Source organism: Leishmania infantum, chromosome 29, assembly GCF_000002875.2.
Source record: "Leishmania infantum JPCM5 genome chromosome 29".
Classification (NCBI taxonomy): Eukaryota; Euglenozoa; class Kinetoplastea; order Trypanosomatida; family Trypanosomatidae; genus Leishmania; species Leishmania infantum.
In genome coordinates, this window is record NC_009413.2 from 137,658 (window position 1) to 158,172 (window position 20,515).

General features: G+C 61.5%; 6 protein-coding genes across 6 annotated transcripts; all 6 read right to left on the reverse strand.

Annotated features, from left to right (window-relative positions):
- Positions 1-55: 55 nt before the first annotated feature.
- Positions 56-556, reverse strand: LINJ_29_0410 (conserved hypothetical protein; the record flags this gene model as incomplete). Its single annotated transcript, XM_001466526.1, has 1 exon — positions 56-556. The coding sequence occupies one exon, from the start codon at positions 554-556 to the stop codon at positions 56-58; it is 501 nt and encodes a 166-aa protein (XP_001466563.1).
- A 618-nt stretch (positions 557-1,174) lies between these two features.
- On the reverse strand, positions 1,175-2,911 carry LINJ_29_0420 (conserved hypothetical protein; the record flags this gene model as incomplete). Its single annotated transcript, XM_001466527.1, has 1 exon — positions 1,175-2,911. The coding sequence occupies one exon, from the start codon at positions 2,909-2,911 to the stop codon at positions 1,175-1,177; it is 1,737 nt and encodes a 578-aa protein (XP_001466564.1).
- A 1,051-nt stretch (positions 2,912-3,962) lies between these two features.
- On the reverse strand, positions 3,963-5,177 carry LINJ_29_0430 (conserved hypothetical protein; the record flags this gene model as incomplete). Its single annotated transcript, XM_001466528.1, has 1 exon — positions 3,963-5,177. The coding sequence occupies one exon, from the start codon at positions 5,175-5,177 to the stop codon at positions 3,963-3,965; it is 1,215 nt and encodes a 404-aa protein (XP_001466565.1).
- A 1,309-nt stretch (positions 5,178-6,486) lies between these two features.
- Positions 6,487-8,181, reverse strand: LINJ_29_0440 (conserved hypothetical protein; the record flags this gene model as incomplete). The annotated part of the gene is made up of 1 exon (XM_001466529.1): positions 6,487-8,181. The coding sequence occupies one exon, from the start codon at positions 8,179-8,181 to the stop codon at positions 6,487-6,489; it is 1,695 nt and encodes a 564-aa protein (XP_001466566.1).
- Positions 8,182-13,225: 5,044 nt separating this feature from the next.
- On the reverse strand, positions 13,226-14,365 carry LINJ_29_0450 (conserved hypothetical protein; the record flags this gene model as incomplete). Its single annotated transcript, XM_001466530.1, has 1 exon — positions 13,226-14,365. The coding sequence occupies one exon, from the start codon at positions 14,363-14,365 to the stop codon at positions 13,226-13,228; it is 1,140 nt and encodes a 379-aa protein (XP_001466567.1).
- Positions 14,366-15,385: 1,020 nt separating this feature from the next.
- On the reverse strand, positions 15,386-17,335 carry LINJ_29_0460 (conserved hypothetical protein; the record flags this gene model as incomplete). The annotated part of the gene is made up of 1 exon (XM_001466531.1): positions 15,386-17,335. One exon carries the CDS (start codon positions 17,333-17,335, stop codon positions 15,386-15,388), a length of 1,950 nt encoding a protein of 649 aa, XP_001466568.1.
- Positions 17,336-20,515: the final 3,180 nt, after the last annotated feature.

Genomic DNA, 20,515 nt, shown 5'->3' on the forward strand with positions numbered 1-20,515 from the left:
CGAAGCGCTTGCGCGCCAAGCATGAGGGAGTCGTGTCCGAGCGGGACGGCAGCGGTTAGTAGGACAGCATGCCTAGTATGTCGTCCAGCTCCGCATCCTCGAAGCGGTACAACGACGGGATCAACTCCACCGCCTCCCTCGTCGTGGTCGGTCGCAGCGTCGTGAGAGCAATAATCTCGAAGGGCTTCATGCGCTCTGTGCGAGACCCAGGTGATGGGGCAGCGGCGGACGGTGCAGTGCCCTCAGGCGGCAGCACTGCGTAGCCGTTCTCGTCAATCTGGAGCCCCGTCAAGTGGGCATTTGCAACGCCACCGCCACCGGCGCGCAGTCGCAGCCGTTTCCCGTGCAGGCTGTTCACCATACTCTCTGGCGCACAGTCCTCCTGTAGGATATCGACCGCCTCACAGCAGGACTGAATCAGCACGCCTTTGATCTTGTCTGTGTCCTCGGCGCCGATACGTTTCTCGTGAAGAATACGCGCTACAATAGGAAGGGAAAGCGGCTCGGCGTTGTTGAAGACGGGGCCGAGGTTACCCTCGACGTAGCTCTCTTCCATCGGTATGCTTGCGTGTCTGTGTGCGTGTGTGTGTCGATGCGCGTATGTATCCTGCGGTGGTGCACGACCTGTTCACGTTACCTGTTGTATGTGTGCGCGGCATTCTCACCACAGCGGCACACGAAAGAACAGCAAAGAATACAAAAAGAGAAGAAGGGCAAAGTCAGACGCGGTGCGGTGAGAGAGAGAGACGGTGGAAGGAGGTGTGAGTGTCAGTGTGTGTGCATGTGTGCCAGACGAGCCTCTACCCCACCACAGGGAGATGAAGGATTCACACCACGCCCTCTCTTTCCTCCGCGTTTGGTGCGTACGGCCTTCCTGCGCACGCCTACCGCATCTGCACGCCTAATGCTCTGACAAGACACTGAGCCCGCGTCGTTTTTTTTTGGTTGTTGGTGTCGCTTCATCTTTAGCGGATGTTGCAGTTGCACCTCGAAATGCACGTGAGACGGCTCATCTAAAGCACGAGCACGCGAGCGAGAGAGGAAAGCGCCACAAAGTACGGCGAGGGCGGTGTGTGGAGAGGAGGGCGGAAAATAGGCGGCACTGACGTTGTAGGCTCTGCTCGCTGTCCCATCCCCTCCGTCCTATCCTTGTTCAGCAACAAGCGCCACGCCCTCAGGCGTGCCGCGGGCGTTTAGGACCCAGAACGGGCAGACGGATGCGTACGCCAACTACCATCAGGTCTGAGAGAGGCTCAACTGCAGCTGTGCCGCTGCTGCCCTCAGCACTGTGTGGAAAGGTGGAGTGTCGGCGCAAAGGGCGGGCACTAGGCAGTACCGCAGGCGACCCGGCCGCCGGGCGGTGTGGAACAATGCGATGAGGGCGCAGCGGCTCCGAGCCAGTACCTCCATGCTGGCGGTCGTGCTGAAGCGGCGTGGGTGTACGGAGCATCGGCCGCGTCGCCACCTTCTGTGCAAGCAGAGACACTCGTTCCTGTGCCGGCGGGACGTGATAAGCGTCGACTGCCTGCCTTGACTGCCACATTTCCGCCAAGGGCGCTCGAAGAAGTGACCTCTCCGACGAGGCACGACGGCCACGGGCGGCTCCCACACCGCTCCCGGCGGCGAGCACCTGAGGTGGATGCCGCGTGTGGTGCTGGTGCTGCCAGGGTATGGGCGACGACAAGGCTTCAACGCACGGTGTGCCGACCTTTTCGTAGAGCCCCGTCACGAAGCGTTTCGCAAACTCAGACATGGGGCGTGACGCCGGCGGCGTTTCAGATGCCGCACGGGTCGCTCCACCACCTGCGAGCAGCCGAGCAGTTGCACTGTTGCGCGCGGCGAGCGCCTCGCTGGCCGGGCACGGCATGCGGCCAGCATAGGAGGGAGTGAGCGGAGTATGGCGCGGTCGCAGAGGGGTGGTAGCCTTCAACTCGGCACGTCCGCCTTCACCTGCAGCAGGCGTCTCGTGGGCCGTCTGTGCGGCGCATGTCTCTTCGGTGAGGGAAGCGTGGGAAGGAAGCAACACAGTGGCTGGCGCCTGCTTGTTTTCGGCCTGCTTGTCGTCGTCGCTCGGGGGTAGCTCCTTTCTTGCCGAGGGCGGAAGGGGCGAGTTGGCCCGCAATGCATCGGACCCGTTACTCATCGCATTCCTGTCAACCCCCACGGCAGCAACATCGGTGGCAGAAGCGGCAGACACCGCGTGCCTCGGCACGGGCTGGGCCAACGGTTGGGGCGACGCCGCCGTCTCCGCACGGAAGTAAGTGGACCCCTTCCACTCGCCGGCACCTGGCAAAATTGGCACCGGGATGCTCAGCCAAGGCGGAGGCGGGGGTGCTGACCCCGGCAGTGCGGGCGAAGGTACGGCGGTGGTGGCGCCCATCCAGTTCTGATGCATAGCACCGACGTCTGAGAGCGCCGGATGATCATGTTTGTGTGGTGGCTTGATTGCGTCAGCCACAACAGCGGCGGCAGCATGAGCGGGAGCCACTGTTGGTGGCTTGGCCCTGAGCGGGGAGAAGTTCCCATCGACGGACTCGTCAGCGCCTCCCTCGTGCGTCTCCTCGAGCAGCAGTCCATGTAGCCGCTGTAGCGCCGTGCACTGTGCCTGCTCCTCCGGGCGGGCGCAGTGGTGTAGCAGAAAACCGAGCGCTGTGTTGTCCTTGGCGGGTGTCGACACGGACGGCGTGGGGGGCTCCGCTGCTTGCCTCTCAACGCGGGTGCCTTCGGCAGGTGCGACGGTCGGAGCGGCCAGTGGTAAAGAGGTGGGTGCCTGAGTCGCGACTGGGGTGTGCGCCGCTATGGAACCGCCGCCGGTCCCTTCTTCCTCCGCGCGAATCAGCTCATTCAGTCGCACGAGCTGCGGGAGGTCCGACGCGTCGGCGCCACATTGATCGATGAGAAGCGACAGCATCGCCTGTGGCGCCACTGTCGTCTCTCGGTGTACGCGTGTGTCTGAGTATGGTAGTGAAGGGTTGCACGGTGCGCAGGGAATACATGACGGGTGGTCGCTTGTTGTCCTCCGCGGACTCCACAAGCCAGCAAATCTCGGAGTGGGTGTGGTGCACTGCCCGGAAGAAGGAAGGGGCGGTGAGAGAGATGAGGTAGAAAGACGGTGTGTGCGTGCAGGAGAGCGGGAGCAGCAACACTATGCAGCCAGGTAGTGAGCTGAACGGTATGTTCACACATACAGGCAGGCGTCGGCGCGATGTCGAGTAGCTGCACATCATGGTGCGCCCGCATTACATACCTCGGTGCGCGCGTGCGCGTACGCCTGCCCTCCCCCTCCACCCCCCACCCTCTTCGACACACACGCACGCACACACCCTGCTCGAGAGGCATAAAGATAGGCAAAGGGCAACTGGTCCCTAAGCGACTCCAGAGAGCACAAAAAAGTCAGGATGCCGGGCCTCCGTCGGGGGTGGGTGGCAACAGAGCGAGGGACGGAGACCGTGCACTGCAATAGCCGACGTGGCAAGTCAGACTGTCCCACGTACTATGTCGGCTGCGAAGCGCCTATGGCCACCTCCAGCTTAAGGCCAGCACACACTGGCGTCGTCAGAGCACGACGCGAACGCGCACAGAATACACGCACGCACACTCAGAAATCGTCGACCGCAGCCCACGCCGTCCCCACGCTGTCACTGCGCCACAAGCCCGAGGAGTTCGGCCTTGACGTCGGTCCGCGAAGTAGCGACTACTGTCCTCTCACACTCACCGTCCGACTCGTCAGCGCACCTCATCACAACTGGCATCGGCACAGGCGGAGGGCATGTAACACACACACACACGCACCGACTCAGACACTTGCGCAACACCTAAATCACAGTTGCACGTGTTGTGTGCGCGCACGCCATGCAGAGACTGCGCAAGCGCGCCTCTGCGTGAGTTACCTTATTCTTTCCCTTTCTTTTGTTTTCCCATGTGCCACGTCCGTCTTCATTAGCGAACCCACGCACGAGCTGTTAGGAGAGGGGCGGTGCCGGTGTGCTGTCGGCTTCCGCGTCCGCACCCCCCGCCTCATCCAGCAGCAAGTCTACAAGGGTGAGCGGCGCTGCCCTAGCACCAACACCGCCGGCATCAGCCGGCGTCGGCGCGGTGGAGAACGCACGAGGGTCGGCAGCCGCGACGTGGCCAGCTGCCTCCTCTTGTGCCTGCGACTGCGCGGCCTCCAGGAGCCGACGCATAGAGGTTGCGGCGGCCGCAGTGGCGCGGTCGGCGAGTGAGTGGTAAAGGTCCACAGCACTACAGTCCTGCCACAGGGGCTCACCTAGTAGACTCTTGCCGGCCACCTCAACGAACTCCGCCAGCGACGCTTTCAGGGGCTGCTGCCAAGAGTAGGCTCCATCGGTCAGCGTCGCCCTCTCCTCCTCTTCCGCGCGCTCAGCCATCTCTCGAAGCCACGCAGCGTGCGGTTGAGTGAAGTCGACGTCGTCATCCGCATCAGTGGGTTCGGCGAGGTCACTGATAGCGCACAAGGCCGCCTTGTTCGCCAAAGCGGCGGTAAGCGACACCAGGATCGAGCGCAGCCCCTCAGCTGACACCACCGCCGGCGGTGGTGCCGAGGCGTTCGAGGACGGCGCCATTGACCCCAGTTCTGCTGTGTCAGTCGAATCCGCGACCTCCGGTTTCACAGAAGCGGCGGAGGCAGCAGAAAGTTGCGCTGATGCCGCTGCTGGCATAGTCTTGTCTTCCTCCCCACGCTGGCCCACGGTTGTGGCGGTGTACAAAGGTGACGCGACCTTCTGCGGCCACGACGAGCTGGAGGCGGCGTTACCGCCGCGCCCGCCTGCCTCACCCGCCGCAGCAGCGCTACTGTATGTGAAGCCTCCGCTGCCGTCGGCGTTGAGGCCGGCCGGCTTACCCGGTGTTCCCGGGGTTCCGCCGCCGTCGCTGCTAACGCCGAAGTACGGAATGACGTGGGCGAAGGAGCACGCGGCATGGTTGTGGCAGTTGCCCTGTCGCCAGTTGAGGCACAACTTCATGGAGGCATCCAGCTTGCCCTCGCGCCGAAGAGCAAAGGCTGCCTCGCTTCCCTGCGTGGGGCTGAGGTCATCTTCGGCTACCTGAATGACATTGTTTGCCGCTACCTGGACGGCAATGTGGTCGGTGATACTAGTTGGCTGCAGTAGACTCTTCGTAACATCTACCGCCTTCGATCGCGGCTTGTTGCGGCCCATGTTTACTTTACTTTCTTTTCTTGTCTCGGCTCCCCAACCAAAGTGCGTGCGGGGGGGGGGGGGGGGCGCACGGCTGTCTTCCTCCTGCTTGCGCGCGCGCGCGCCTGTGCGTGGGCCTTGGCTCACCCTCGCTTTCTCACCAGCACTGCGGAGGCGCGCGGCGGTAACGCGGCGGAATGTACCGCGAGCTCTTCGCTTCCGCTTTCGTTGCGAGCCTTCCTTGCCTACTTCCCTTGCTTGCACGCGCACGTTGGTGTTCTTCCCTGCAGCATGGCGTGCAGGCAGCACATGCGAGAGGGAGAGAGAAAGAGGAAAGTGGAAGCAAGCACGGCAGCGTGGCAGTGCAGGGTTGTTGTTATGCACAACCCACGCACACGCGCACGTTGCACCCAGACGGCAGGTCACCAAAGAGCAAAGGAAAGACAGCACAGGCATGCAGTGGGGCACACGCAGCCGACAGCGGAGAAAAGGCAAGAAGAAGGAGAAGTGACAGGGAGAGAGAGTCATGAGTGCGTGCGAGCGTATGCCAACGCATGTGCGTGCCATGTGGGGCGTTGCACAGAGAGCCTTTGCAGCACCGAGATCAGAGACACGCACCAATGTGCGTGTGGATAAGGCGCCGATGCTGCAGCGATGCAAGTGGCCGCCACTCCGCCACCGCATTCCGTTTCGCGTGCGCTTCACTCGCCACCACCACCACCACCCCAGCACCGCATCTCTTCCTCTGGTTACTGCACACCACTCTCAGCTATCGCACCTCTACCCGGCAGCTGACAAGCATGCGACAAAGGATTGTGCCACGCACACCCACACACAAGCATGCAACCGCCGTGATCTCCTCTTTTACGTCGCTGTTCGTTGTTGAGTATCCTGTGTAAACGGCAGCGTGTCTTCGCAAGACAACCACCGCCGCGTCGACACGCGCACACCACCCACACGCCACCGTGAGTAAATCCACGAGAACCGAAAAGGAGAGAGGGAGGGCGAGAGTACCGCATGAGGGACGCGGCAACGCGCCTACCCCGGCGCGTGCCAACTCTGTCTTTCCGTCCTCTCGTCTCGCGTGACTGAGACGTCGGGGGCGCAGCATATCATCATCACACCCACTGCGCCAACAAAGGCACACACAGAGCGGCACAGATGGACAGCGGCGCCCCTTTCACCACAAACTCACTGTCCCCTTCCCCGCTCCTCATCACCACCACCACGTATTTACGCCCAAAATCTGCTATAGCTGCCCCCGAGCTACTCACAGTCAGCCCAGTCCAGCTCACAGACACAGACATGCGCACACGCACGCAGTAGCGACCTACTTGCCCTCCTTCGCTGTGAGGGAGCCCTCGTTGCGGTGCGTTCGCGACACCTCGACCCGGTGGCGCAGGCGGCGGCCACGACGGATCGACTTCCGCACAAGCGCCGCGTCCTTCTCCATGACCTCCTTCCGATTTGTATACTCCACCTCCAGATGCGCGCGGATGCCGATCTTCGACACATCCGGGTGGTTGATTCCGTACAGCTGGTCATACCGCGTCTCCGGCACCTCGTTCATCCACGTGCTACTGCGCTCGTGGATGCTCTTGGTATCATCGTAGTAGATGTCGCCAGCCCGCACGTCGTCCATGCGCTCACGCTCCCTCGTCACTGAAAGCAACGACTCCAGCGCGTTGCGCTCCCACGGGTGGCGCTCCGTGAAGAAGGCGGGCAGTTCCACCATGGCGGCGCTGGCCATGGTGTTGTCCGGCTGCGACGGGTCACGGATGGGCGGCAGCATCTTGGTTGTGTTCTTCATGAGATGTAGGTCGTACATCCATCCGTGGCGGCGGCGGAACTCGATGAAGTCGAACTGCTTCACCGCTCGGCCCCACTCGTAGAAGCGGTTACGGTAAATGGAGAACTTGCGCAGCGCATCCTCCACCTCGTCACGCAGCGGGCCGGAGAGGTGCGTGCGCGGGATGCCGAGCTCGTCCATCTGCGTCAGCACGATCGGCACCTTCTTCTTCTCCACCACATGAACGCTGCCGAACCGCTGCAAGCCCTCGGAGGTGGGGGTGTAGGAGTGGTCCACCACGCTGCGGAGGTACAGCTCCGCCGTCAGTGGATTCGCGCGCGGCCAGCGGCGGTCAACCAGCTCCTGCCACAAGCCATCACAGCGGTCGAAGAGCCTTGCCTCGCGATTGCCGAGCAGCAGAGCGTTGTAGCCGTGAATGGTGACGTGCTCTGCGTGACGGTGGCGCACAAAGCGAAAGACGTCTTCGGCCTCTGCGGCGTTTCCTGTGAGCGCCAGCGCCAAGATGACGTGATCGTACGTGGACGCCGTCGGGCTAATGCCACGGGCACCCATACGATCATATACGGCGTCAGGAATGGCTTTCACATGCGTGTAGCCGCACGTCATGAGGGTGCGCATGAGCGCGTTTGTTAGCTGAGACGCGGCAGGGGTCGACTCAGGTCGAAGGCTGCCGCACTCACGCGCTAGGGCAGACATGGCCATGTCATACCACCGGTACGCTTCCGTCGCCCGCTCCGCGCCTGCGTTGTCACCAAGCAGCTTGAAGGTCAAGGCAGGGTCACAGGCCGCCTCGCTGTGCAGGATGCAGGTGCCAAGATCACTGGCTCGCAGGGAGCTAATCAGGTGGACGTAGTCCATGGCGCGTAGCTCTTTGCCGCGATGCATTGCATCCACAAAGGTGGCTGCTTCGTTGTGCATGCCGCAGCTCGCCAGTTTAGTGGCAAACATCAGCCGCTCCGGTAACGACGCAAGCGGCTTCTCATGATGTGCCGCGTACTGTCGGCGGAGGGAGGCGACATGACGGTTGTACTGACGCAGGTACATCTCCCGTTCACGCTTGCGCTGCAGCAGCACGACGTGCTGTTGGCGCTTCGTGATGCCGCTGTAATAGTATACGCCCTCCCATTGATTCTGTGGCTTGCGCTGCGGAAGGTTGGTGCGGATGTGGTAGTACGAGGGCACCGTGGTCCGCGCCACATTTTGGCTGAGCTGCATTCTTCGGTAGCAGAGCACAGCACACGCAAGGGGTGGTGGTTCTCCGACTCTCCGCACACCATGCGAAGCTACAAAAAAAAAAACGACTTGACCGATGTAAGGTTCAGCCACCGCCTCCGCGTTTCACCACTTCGGCGGCAGCACAAGGGGTAGCTAGTAGCTCGAGGCTAACAGACCTTTAGAAAGTGAGAAAAAGAGGAGATGACGACGCTTCCGGGCGAGATGGAGTGCACCGTGGACGAACGAATGTGGCAGCTGCATTCCTCAGGTGCGGCAATGAGGAGGAAGCGGGAGAGAGGCGCACAGGCACGCCACAGAATACGGGAGGCGAGCGCGGCATGGCGGTCGCCGCCACACAATAAGAATAGAGACACCCCCCATATGAGCGGGGTGGAATGCCAGCAAGAGGGAGGGCGAAAGACACACCTGTGGAAGACGCTAAAATAGGAAAGGACGTCTATTCGTTTTTTTTTTGTGGCTGCGTCTCCTTGACATGCGGCGCAGGCTCGAGGCCTCACGTCAGGCGCATCCCCTCCTGAGGCGGCGGCGAAGGCGCTAGCAGTGGCCAAGGAAGACGGACGAAGGACATACAGAGATAAAAGATGAGTAGCGTGCCTGCATATGCAAAGAGAAGGGGTGCACTCGCGCCCCCTCCCCCCAGATCCGTCGACCCGACAGTGTTCCTCCACCCCTTTCGCTGCGTGTCTTGTGCTCTCATCGTTTTACTTCAATGCAGCTGTCCTAAAGATAGCTCTTTGGCCAACGCGTCCAGTGGAACGCGAACCAGTTGGCAGACCTGCACATACACAGCCACAGCCCGCCTGCCTCTGCTGTGCCACGGTCGAACTCTCGTCGGCTAGGACGAGCCGTCTGTCTTCGGATTGAGACATACATCGAAGCGGCCTCTTCTAACCTTCCTCGTCCCTTCTTCCGATACGCGCTGCGCGATCGGCACCGGACGGAGACTCAGGTGAGCGGCGCGACCTGAATGAAAGCGAGCCGCGGCCCAGGGTACCGCGCTCAAGGGCAGAGGCGGTGGGTGCCTTGCGTGCGGAGGTAGCAGGGAGTGGTCTAGGTGCATGCCAGAGCCCGCTGAGACGGTGTAAATCCTGCCCGTATGCCATGCTTCGCCCACAGTCGCCTCAAGCCGTGGCATCCCATAATACGGAGACTCTCCATATTCACATCTGGAGGACCCCACAGTGCAACGAGCGGTGTTCTCCTCATGCTCCTGGCATCCGCGCTGCATCTGCCGGCCCGGTCGGATGCAGGAGATGCCGCGCATTTCGCAGCGCATGCACTTTGGGGGCTGATTCGTGTGGATCTCTTCGTGACTTTCTCGTTCAACACTCGTTCTCTGCTCACCGCTGAATGCCTTGCGTGGATGCGATACGCCATGCCAGCTATGCAAGGCAGCCAGTGCGTGCAGTGCACACATTTTCTGCATGGTGGGGCCTGTTCCGGGACAGCGTTGTTGCCGGGGGAGGGGGCATGCCCGCATCGTCCGCCTGCATGTGCCGCGACAGGACTGGGTGTGTCGAGCGAAAGGGAACTCTCGGATAGGCACGCGCCTGCGCACAGAGAACTGAAGGCTTGTCCTCGTGAGAAGGCATAGGGCGTGAAGGCGGCCAAAGATACCCTACAGTTGAGGAGCCCACGCAGCGCGAGCGAGGTATGCGCGATCCCGTTATTGCGTGCACAACTATAGCGTGAAGTGCGGGATGCTTCGCCCTCCTCCCCCCATTGAGCAATCCGCAAATCACGCGTAGCATATCGGGCACACCACCGGGAGGGACGCCCTCATAGCACGCACAGGCGGCGGATGGGGTCACCACAGCGCTAGCTCAGCAGTAGGCGGCACACCATCTGCATGCCACGTTGCCACTGATCGTCACCTGCCCGCAGCAGGAATCTGGCTTGAACAGAGAAAACCCGGAACAATGCAAGGTGGTACACAGAATACATGCGGTCACACTGTGTGCGTGCATGTGACCACGCCTATTCTGCCTTAGGCAAGACGGCCGAAGGAAAGAGGGGGCAGGGCACCAGTAAAGGTGGCGCAAGAAGAGCGAGCGAGGTCGGCAACACGGTAGAAGGAGAGGTGGGGCTGTCCTTGCTGATCAGAGGCGTCGGCGATGCAAAGGAAGGACAGCACGCGCACAGGCAGCAGGAGCGTCGTGTGACGGCATCGTGCCATCCACAGGAGCACAGCAAAAGCACCGGCACAGGCATACGCGTCCGAACGGCATCGCGAGAAAAAATTCCTCGGATATTAAACCGGCGCACCAAAAAGAGAAGAGAGACGGGCGGCAGCCATGCGAAAGCTGAAGACGTGGCTGCAGAGATAGCGAGGCGCACAGCAGCAGATGGTAAGAAGGGGTAGGGATGACAATGAGCGTAGTCCGAAGCAACACCATTATGCACACGCACCCGCACACCACCAACGCTACCGCTACCAACGCCCTGCCGTCACCACCATGTCAGCTGCTGCATCTTCAGCGCACTCTCCCATCCAGAGCGCACGCACACCCTTTCCAGAAGGAAAAAAGCGAGACCACATCGAAATATCAACGGCACAAATGCTCAAAACGCGCGACAAGACTATTTCCGCGCGACTGGGTAATGAGATAAAAAAAAATGAAGGGAGGCAGAGAGTGCGAGGCGCACTCATTGCTAGAGCATCCGGGCTGGCCGCACATGCGCTTTTCAGCACTCCGCCGCATTTCAAAGAAAAAAAAAACTTCACTTCCCCCCTCCCCGCGAGTTGCATGAAGTCGGTAAGCAGACGTGTGGCTAAGGGCCAGAGCTCGGCCCTCCCCCTACAGTTGTACTCACCCATGGGGGCGTATGAGCTCTGCACTTCGATCGGGTCCATCTGCGCGCGTGTGTGTGTGTGTATGCGTGCGTCGCACGTCGGCGACGGTCCTCCCAGGATCGGGGTGAGCAAGGAGACTCGAGGAAACAACCTGGCTGGCCGCCTGTGCGTTGCCCGTCGTCTACTGCATAGCGGATTGCTGCCAGGCCAGTAAAAGTGGCGGTGCGTGGGGATCTGGGGAGTGTTTAGCGGTGCATGGCCCGACACCGGTCCAAAGTCCAAGCAGTAGCCCTTCCTCCATAGCCGCGCCCGAAGCTACCCATCCTTCGGCGAAAGCTGAAGCAAAGAAGAATATCGAGGGAAGTTTGCCACCACCCAGGCCGCCTTGTGGCAATCGCGTGGGCGGCCTCCGCCGCTCTCCGGCCTTGCAGTTGAGTCGCCACCGTTTTCAGGGCGTCACCCTGCTTCTCCGTTCCCGTCGTGTGCTGAGTTGCGACCGTGTGCACACCCCCACACCACACCGTAGCCTCTGGCGGTTTCGCAGTCACCTGTGTTGTGACCCTCTCCTGCGCTCCCAATCCGCTTGACACTGCCCCCCTCCCCATGAATTTGGCACCGGCGCGGTGCACTCGACCTACACCGAGGTACAGCGGCAGGCCGGCGGCCTGCATTATGCGCCTCCACAAGCGCCTCGAGAGTCCAACCGCGTGCCCACAGCTCCCATTCGGGCCTCACGGTAGCCCTCCAAGCTTCCAGAGGCATCCGCCTCCCGCGTCGCCCGGATGAAGAAACGGCGTAAGCAGCCCGGAACTGTTGACGCGCACCACCGTTTGCACCGGCGTGGTCATCGGAAAAGAGCGATGTCACCATGAATGAGCCACAGCCATTGCTAACGCGCGCTTGCTTTATGCGTCGTACCCATTGAGAATAGAAAGGGGCGGCCACACTGCTTGCAGACCCCGGCGCACGTCGAGTTGTACAGCATCAGACTGTGCGGAAGCGAACACGGTAAGCTCGTAGGTTCCCTCCTTCATGCTCCACGTCAGCACACCCCCAATGCAGCACTGAGATATAAAAAATGGAAAGCAGACGGCCACATGCTGCCGCGACGATGGTTTTATTGGCTTGACTCGCATCTTGCTCGCGTACGGTACGGTGTCGCACGTCCGTACTGTCCCCTGTGAGGAGCACCGCTGAAGGGTCGCATCCAGGTCCTTGTTGGACGCCTGCCCTGAGCGCATATCGCCACCTCACGGCTCCGCTTGATCTGGTCGGTCCGCTTTTGAAGTACTGTCTTTCTCTCCAGCAGACCCTCTCAGCCCTGTGTACCTGCCTCGCCGTTAGGGCATTCCGCTCTGGTCGGCGTGTTAACCCCTGCCCCCGTCCTCATGCGTCATGAATCTGTCGGGGTCCTTGAGGCTACTGTTGCTGCTGGCGTTGCCCTCCACTGCGGTCCCCGCGGTTCCGCCTTGACTGTTGTCGTTGTTGTCTTCGCGGCGGGGTCCTGCGGTGGCACAAGCGCTTGGCGGCCCCTTCCACGTTCGTCTTGGCCTGGGCGATTTCTTGCCCGATGACAAACATGTGTGCGGTCGTAGACTGGGGCAGGTTTCGCGCGCCCGAGCATGAGTGGTGTGCTCCTGGCGCGGAAGCGCTTTGCCGTGCGGCGCTTGAGGCCCTCCCTCGCCGGTGATGCCAAGTGCTGCCTCGTCGTGCAGTTTGGAAACTCGTGTCGTCAAGTTCCGCTGTCGGGAAAAGCGGATGCTCCCGCCGCGCAGTGCCTCTTCTCTGCAAAGTGCTCGAGGGGCGACCGTGTTTGGAGAGCGACAGGGCTGCGCCACTGCGTCTGCACGTGTGTGTGGCCTGCACAAGCATGCAAACAGAAGGGTGGGAGGGGACGCGAAGGGCGTGAAAGTTCCAGCTCGCTTCACTGGCGCACTCATGTGACTCCGCGCGCGCGCGCGCATTATCCCAGACCTCGCCCCGGACCGGGCATCGGCGTCCTCCTTCACGAGATCCTAATCATGCGTGATCCGATGGATCCGATTCGCGTTCGGGTTCCGTTGCCGACCTTGGCGATAGGCTCTAAGCTCGCACGGTTGTCCGTATCGGGCCACAGCACCCACACACACACACATACATGCATAGACATATATATACAGGCACACACACACCAGCGTCAACAGCCTTTGCTGTACGCACACGCCGAGCAGGCTGAAGGGGGCATGGCCGTTAAGCCTCTGTCGGAGTAAGGAGCGTCGCGCGGACGCCGGGGCCGAGTGGATAGTGCGTTTGGACGCGCTCTGCCGTGCTTCGGACGAGCTTCTTCCGTTTTACCTTTTTCAGCATCGGTAGGAAGCTGACGAACGCCTCGTAGCCGCCATTCTCGACGTATCGGCTCATGGCGACGTCGATGGTCATGAGCTTGCCGGCACACCAGGTGCCCACCTTCCCGTCCTGCATGGCCGTGTGGCCCACCACCATGAGATTGATGTCCCTGTTTTCCTTTGCCTTGAGCGCCGCCATGCCGGCAGAGAGAGGGCCGCAGTTGCCGCCCATAGCCGCCCGCACAACACTGTGGTCCCACAGCGGACTCTCCTCGTCGTGAAAGGGGTGCCTTGTCAGGTTCAAGGCAGCCCCCTCATACCACTCGGCGTTGAGTTGGTCGACACCGCGGCGGGCGTACGCGGCCGTCAGCCCGCCATGCACAAACACGATGTCCGAGACGATCACCACGGCCAAGTTTTCCTCGGCCATCATGCGCCCGTAGCGTCCGCCAGGGCCGTACAGGTAGCGTACGCCGACATAGCCGGCGGACAGGTTCAGCAGCCGCGGATGCACGTATTCCAAGACCCCGGAAAGGGTGAGCAGCTCCTGGCTTCCGCTCAAGGTGATGAGGCGTCCACCTGAGACGAGAGCCTGCGGCTTGAGCTCCGACAGCAGCTGCAGCATCTCCGGCACATCGGGGCCGTAGCCCACAACGTTGCCTAGCTGCACCACGACATCGTTGCACCCCTTCCGCCAGGCGTCCGCGTCCTTCTCCAGCACATTCGCAGCGCGCAGGGTGCTGCGGAGTCGGTCAATGTCGCCGTGGAGGTCCCCGATAGCGATAATGCGTTGGTTGTACGCACGAATGATGCCACGGCCGGCTGGGGTGGTAGGCGTGGGTGGGATACTCTGCTTTGGCGGCTCGCGGTGTTTGCCCTGCTGGAATCCGACTGTAGGTGTGTAAAGGCCCAACGGAATTTTGGAGACGACGAACGTCCCCGCGAAGACGAGGGCTAAAACAGTCCAGAAGAAAAGCCCTGACTGCACGCCCTTGCGCGAGTAGGCACGCGCCACGAACAGATCTACCTTGCGTGGAGACGCCATGCTCGCAAAGCCAGAAACACATCCAGACGCTGCGACGGAGCTGAAAAAGTGGTCAAGCGAATGAGAGAAGCACCCCGTACTGGAACGGCAAGCTGTGAGGGGTGGACGGAAGCAGTGCGATGGCCGCGGCGGGGAGGATGCGCATGCAAAACAAAGAACGACGAATAGCTGGGTGGCACCTCTACGACTGCAGCGACAGCGGTGGCGTGTGCGGATGCAGGTGGAATCGCAGTGTCGGCGGTTAGTTTTGCGGGTTGCTTAGCGGAGTTGGGCGAGGCTGGTGAGGAGACGCGGAGCGAAGAGATCAGCGGACATGCATGGACACCTACGCATAGAAAGAGTGATGGGCGGATGCAGGTTGTGTGCGTAACGAAAATTTGAGGTGATAACCTGGAGCGCGGGCCTCGCCCCCTCCCCCACCCGTCACATTCCCCTGGCACAGACACTCACATCACAGAAAGAGGAGAGGCTGAGCCAGAGCGCGCCAAGAGTAGTCTCGGTGTAGCCCTGCAGGGTATGCGACTACCAGCCAAGCTGTTCGGCTTTCATTCCCACCGGCACACATGAAGAGCCAGGAGTGCATAGAAAGGACGAGGAGGCGGCGAACGAGAGCGGCGCCGCATTCTCCCACACAGCCCATGGGGTGCCCCCCACCCGCCCGCCCTCTCTCTCTCTCGCAGACGGTTATGAAAGCTTTTTTTTTCTCTCGTCGTCGTTGATCACCAACCAGACACGTGCGTCCAAGCACGCCTAGGCGCCCGTGGCGGAGAAAAGGTGCAAGATGATGTGGCAAGAGCGCCATGGCAGCCGTAAGGTCACCGAAGACAGAAAAAGATCGCAAGCAAGAGGAGCGCATAGCAGGGTGGAGAGGAGGGCAGAGCACAGACACACGTACACGCCCTCGCGTTCGGCGAGACAGAGAGAGAGAGAGAGCACTCATGTAAAGCGCGGGCAAAATGTTTTCCTGCCTCTTTCCGCACCCCTCAGTGTCACGCACGCGCTGCCTCTCAGCTTCTTCCCTCATGCGTCTTCGATGCCGTGCTCTGTAATCAGGTAGCTAGCCTGCGCAGGCGGATGCGAGGGAGCGTGGTGCAGCACAAGCTGGCGCACACCGTGAGAAAGGGACTTGCGCAAAAGCACGCGACAGTGTGGCGCGGAGGCCCAGGAGAAGCCAAGTGCGGGTACGACAGTGCGAGCCGAAAAGGATGCCGATGCCGCAGAGAAAGTCGTGGGCGAGCGAGCACGTTTGATCGGTGCCAGCGCGCACTGACGTTGACGGTCAGTCGTTGGGATCGCGCGCACCTGGTTCGTCACGACAATGCACCAGTTGTGTGTCATGACAGCTTGCCGGAGCCGCAAACTGAGGGCCGTCACAGTCGCGTCGGCCTGTGCCACACCTTGAATGTCCCACTGCCCCGCCACCACTGCAGCCGCGACGGAGTCCAGCACCACCAAGGCACGGCCGTGAGAGCCGGCCAGGACACGCACGGCCTCAACCAAGCTGCTGCTGCGCGGTCTCTGGGCCCTGTTGGGGATAGCGTTGGTGAGAGAGGTAATCCCTGAGGCCTGGGCAAGCCGTGAATGCGGCAGAGGCTCTAGCAGCCGCAGCACCTCCGCCACTGATGTAACGTGGCGAATCTGCAGACTGGACAAAACCATCGGCACAGTGCATGTGCGCTCAACGCAGCCCCACACTGTCTTCACAGCACAAGATGGCAGCTGATTGACGAGTGGGTGAAGCCGCACAGCGCGAACAGCCCGCCCTACAGCTGCGGCGGCCAGCGACCCCAGCCGGGAGGTGGGCACGTCCTCGGAAACCAGGTACACCACAGCACAGCGCGCTGCCTCGACAGCATCGCGGTCAAACACTTCCATGCACTTCACAGCAGGGCTGCTGGAGCCGCACATTCCCGCTGCCGTCGCCATGTGAGCAAGGGACGTGAGGTCTGCGTTGCTGGCTAGCGCCAGGGCTACGGCCGCGTGGCAAACATCTGTAGCAGCCTGCTGCAGGAGGCACTGAAGCCCCAGCTGCGTCTTGCCTGCCCCAGCCTCGCCGTACACCTCGGTGACCCAACCACTGCGGAAGCCCCCACCACCTAGTGCCTGATCAAGGCCCATGCAGCCGGTCGAGCACCAGTACGCGGACGCATCAGCTGCTGCGATGGCGGATCGAGACGCTGCCGTGTGTTCAGTCCCTGCGCGCAGCGGCTGGTGAAAAAGCGAGCTGGTGCGGAGAAGAGAGAGAGCCGTGCACGTCTGTAGCACACGGCTAGCAGGCGTCTGCACCTCTTTCCTGTCCTTCCGTGCATTGCTCCCTAGGTTGCGGTTGGCCAGTGCAACGCTGGCCGCGCAGCGAATGAGAACTGCCAAGGCCTCATCCTCTTCACAAGCGGCGCGCGCCTCATCACACGCCTCTGGCTCTGAGTGGGTTGTCGCGTCATCGCGCGGAGGCATCGGTAGGAGTTGACGACGACGGCGGCGCAGGGCTGCCCGCAGACTTGGCCCCTCCGCCGTGAGGTGCAAGAGCAGTGCGTCCACACTGAGTCGAGACCTGGCGCTCTCCACATCCTTTGGTGCTTCGTCTTGCCCGTGCCGTGCGCTCGAAATGCCAACGTCGGCCGCGACAAGGTCAACCAATGTCCCCAACGCCTCCCGCGTTTGCTCCGTCCTCCACGCTGACGGCAGAGGGGCGTCTGGGAGTAGCGAGGGGGAGCCAGCGCCTTTTTCTGTCGAGCGAGAGAGGGCTGGCGCACACGTGCAGGTGGCAAGGGCACCGCGCAGTACATCGAAAGCGCTGAAGCAGCGAAGAGGGTCCAAAGGTTCGACGGCGGCGTCTGCGCCCGACGACGCACTATACCCCTTCTCCTCCTCCCCTCCATCCCCTTCGCAGGGGTGCAAAGTGGATACGTGGCATGGCGCGCAGCCGCCCGTGCCCTCGTGCGCGTGCGCAGCAGGCACTGTGGCGCTCATGTTGGCATGGGAAGGAGGGGTGATGCTTGCCTGTCTCCCCTCCAGTCCTCGTCGGCTATGCGCGGTGGACGCGGTCGACTCACGGCAATGGTGAAACGCCCCGTTTCTGCGTACGCACAGATGTGGACACACAAGCACAGAAAGAGAGAAAGGCACTTAGCGAGCGGTCTACTCGCATGAGCGGTTTTGTGCACAGCAGCAACAGGCATGCAACTTGCAACCGTGTATGCGTGAAAAGGGGGCGTCAAGACACGGAAGAGGCCGCGTGCGTGCGAAACAATGATGAGATACAGGCGGGCCAAGGCGATGACGTAAGCATGCTGTGGTGATCCTGGTATGCACAGGCGCCTCATTGTGGGCATGGCGACAGCGTCGAGCGGCCAGGCAGCACACTTGAGGAGAGGGAGAAGTCGTGGCAGAATACGCGCCAACGCGAAGACCCCAAGCCAGACAAGCCGCAAGAGTGAGTAGGAACGCATCACACAAGCCCTTGACGAGTTCCTGCAGCCTGCGGAAGGGCCCGCTGCCGAAGCGGCCGTGTTTGTGTGTGTGTGTGTGTGTGTGTGTGTGTGTGTGTGTGTTTACGTGTGCGCACACGTTCGCGAGCAAAGTCATGCGCTAACCACGCATGTCCCCTGTGAACAGCTTTCCTCTGCCACCTCTCGTACGCGTCATAACTGAGAAAGGGCCGCATTACTCCTGTTCGCGCACTGTGTCTATGGATAGCGTGGAAGACACACTGGCGGAGGGGCAGGGGCGGCCGGGGTCAACAGCGGCGGCGGCGTATGCTGCAAGGGACGGGAAGGGAAAGCCACGAAAAGGACGAGGAAAGAGGACAGCCAATACCACCACCACGAGGGGTACCAGGAGATAACGGCGAGATAAAACAAGAAGCAGAAGTAAAGCTCACACGCACACTACCATCAGCATCATTCATTACATGAGCGATGTTGCTGGCACAGAGAGAAGTGACACAAGCGAAGTTGACCGGACACATGGTTTTCTTTTCTTTACCTCTTCCTTGATGCGTCCATTCGCTCTGCCGTAGAACAGGAATTCGACTCCACTCTACGCCCGGTCTGTCACAGGGCCCATCGCGCGGTGCAGAGCAGCCGTCGACACACGCCGGCACAGCAATGCGCCGACCCGTTCATCGGACAGCACGGCCCCGGCGCCTAAAAACTCTACCCACCCCACTATGCCGGTCGCCACCGGGTGCATCTCCCCCGGGGTGGCACTCCGGCGCCCCACACCAGCCGTCGGCCCTGCGAGGGGCCGGGTGGGACACACGCTCGAGTCACGCGGGCACTCTGCCTATCAGGTGGGTGTGGCACAGACCTCTTCACGGTCGCGGGGCGCTCCGACGCCACCCCACCCAGGACCGGGCCGCCGACGTCAGCAGCGATCCATCGCTCTGTCCTCCACACCGTGTCGTGGGTGCCTGGCCCTGTCACCACCAGAAGTGGTTCGGCGTTGGCAGCGATGAGGGGGGATAGAGGAGGGGCTGCCCAGCCCCCCCTCCCCCCGCAGACAGAGTGGGAGGTGCACTGGGCCCTGCGATACCGCTCACGGCGGCGTCCTCCGTCTCCCCCTCCCACCATCAAGGGGGGCGAGACAACTGTCGAACGACGAGAAACGGGCATGCTGCCACGCGCGCACGAGAAAACGAAGCGATGACTGAGCTTTACAAGGGAGCGGCAACGGCAGCGGAGAATACCGAAGAGAAGCAAGCAGCAGCGGTGACCCTCCGCCCATTGGACAAGAAGCGACAGCGGAGCAGAAAGAGGGGAGCGCGGGTGGCCCTTGTGCCCAAGTGCGCACGCGGCAGAGGGGTAGAGAAAGATGCATAAAAGAACGCCATCGAAGACGCACACGCACAAGCCGGTGCAGATCGCGCCACGACGCACACTTACGCTAGACCGTGTGTGTGTGTGTGTGTGTGTGTGTGTGTGTTTGTCGCCCAGAGCGTGCCGACGCGGTCGTTAGCACCCCACCATGGGTTTCAGCACGAACACGAGCCAGAAAGCGGAGTGCGACGCCGGGCATCCACGAGTCGGCAGCGAGACCCGAAGAAGCGCGCAGAAAAGAGAGGCAAAGTACAACCTTCCTCTTCCCCCTCACCCAATAACTACTTCGCAGGGCACGCGCATGAGAAATGAGCTAGGCAAGAGGTGGAACAAGGAGGGGACGAAAGCGGGCCGCAAATACAGAGAAGCGGAAGCAGCGAACGGAGGCGTTTGGGGACGCGGGCGTTGTAACACGGCAAAAAAAGGGGGCAAGCAAAAAAAAAAGAGGTGGGAAGCGTGGCGCGCTCACCGAGAAGGGGAGACACACACGCACCGTCTGTGTGCGCGCCACGTCGATGATAATACCGTATTCACCTCGAGATGGCGAAAGGGGAAAGGTAAAGAGAGGAAAGAGGGATGATGGTGACGGCGGTGCGCATGTGTTGGCGGCACGGCATAGTAAAACGCAGAGAGAAAGAGGTTCACGCCAGTGAGTGGAAAATATGCACGACGCCGCAACGACAGGTGCACAAACAGTGCGACGCGCTCAGCGCTCGCCCACTCTCCCAGTCCCACGGAGCCCCAGGCGCATGCTGCTGCACAGAGAGAGAGACATGTGCACATGCCGAGGGGCGCTGAGCACATCTCCGGTGAGGGGGCAACACACACACAAGTCCAAGCACTGCAGATCGACATGAGAGGTATCTAGTGGGCGTGGCTGTGCGAGAACGATGGAAGGAGAAGAAAATAGAGGTCGTGGAGAGGTAGAAGGAAGCACAGCAACCTGCCCAGAGATGCGCAGATGACGGGCACCACTGGGGAAACAATAGAAAAGGAGAAAAGCTCAGCGAAGCAAGCGGAGGGCAAAAGGGGAAGAGGGGCACACCCCCACACATGCGCGCATACGTGCAGCGAGGAGGGCAGCACGCAGACACCACCGGAACCCGACAACGAAGAGAAAAGGGAAAGGCAGACAAGAGAGAGAGGCATTGGAGCGCAGGAACACCTCCCACGGCGGTCGGCCCTGTGGGCCTTCTTCCCAATGTGGCTACACGCCCCCTGTACTGCTCAAGCCCTTTTCACGCACCAACGACGCCTGAGAGCCACTGCAGCCGCCTCGTGGCAAGTCCACGCTCACTGCCACCTACTGGCCCGCCGAGAGGGGGGCGAGATC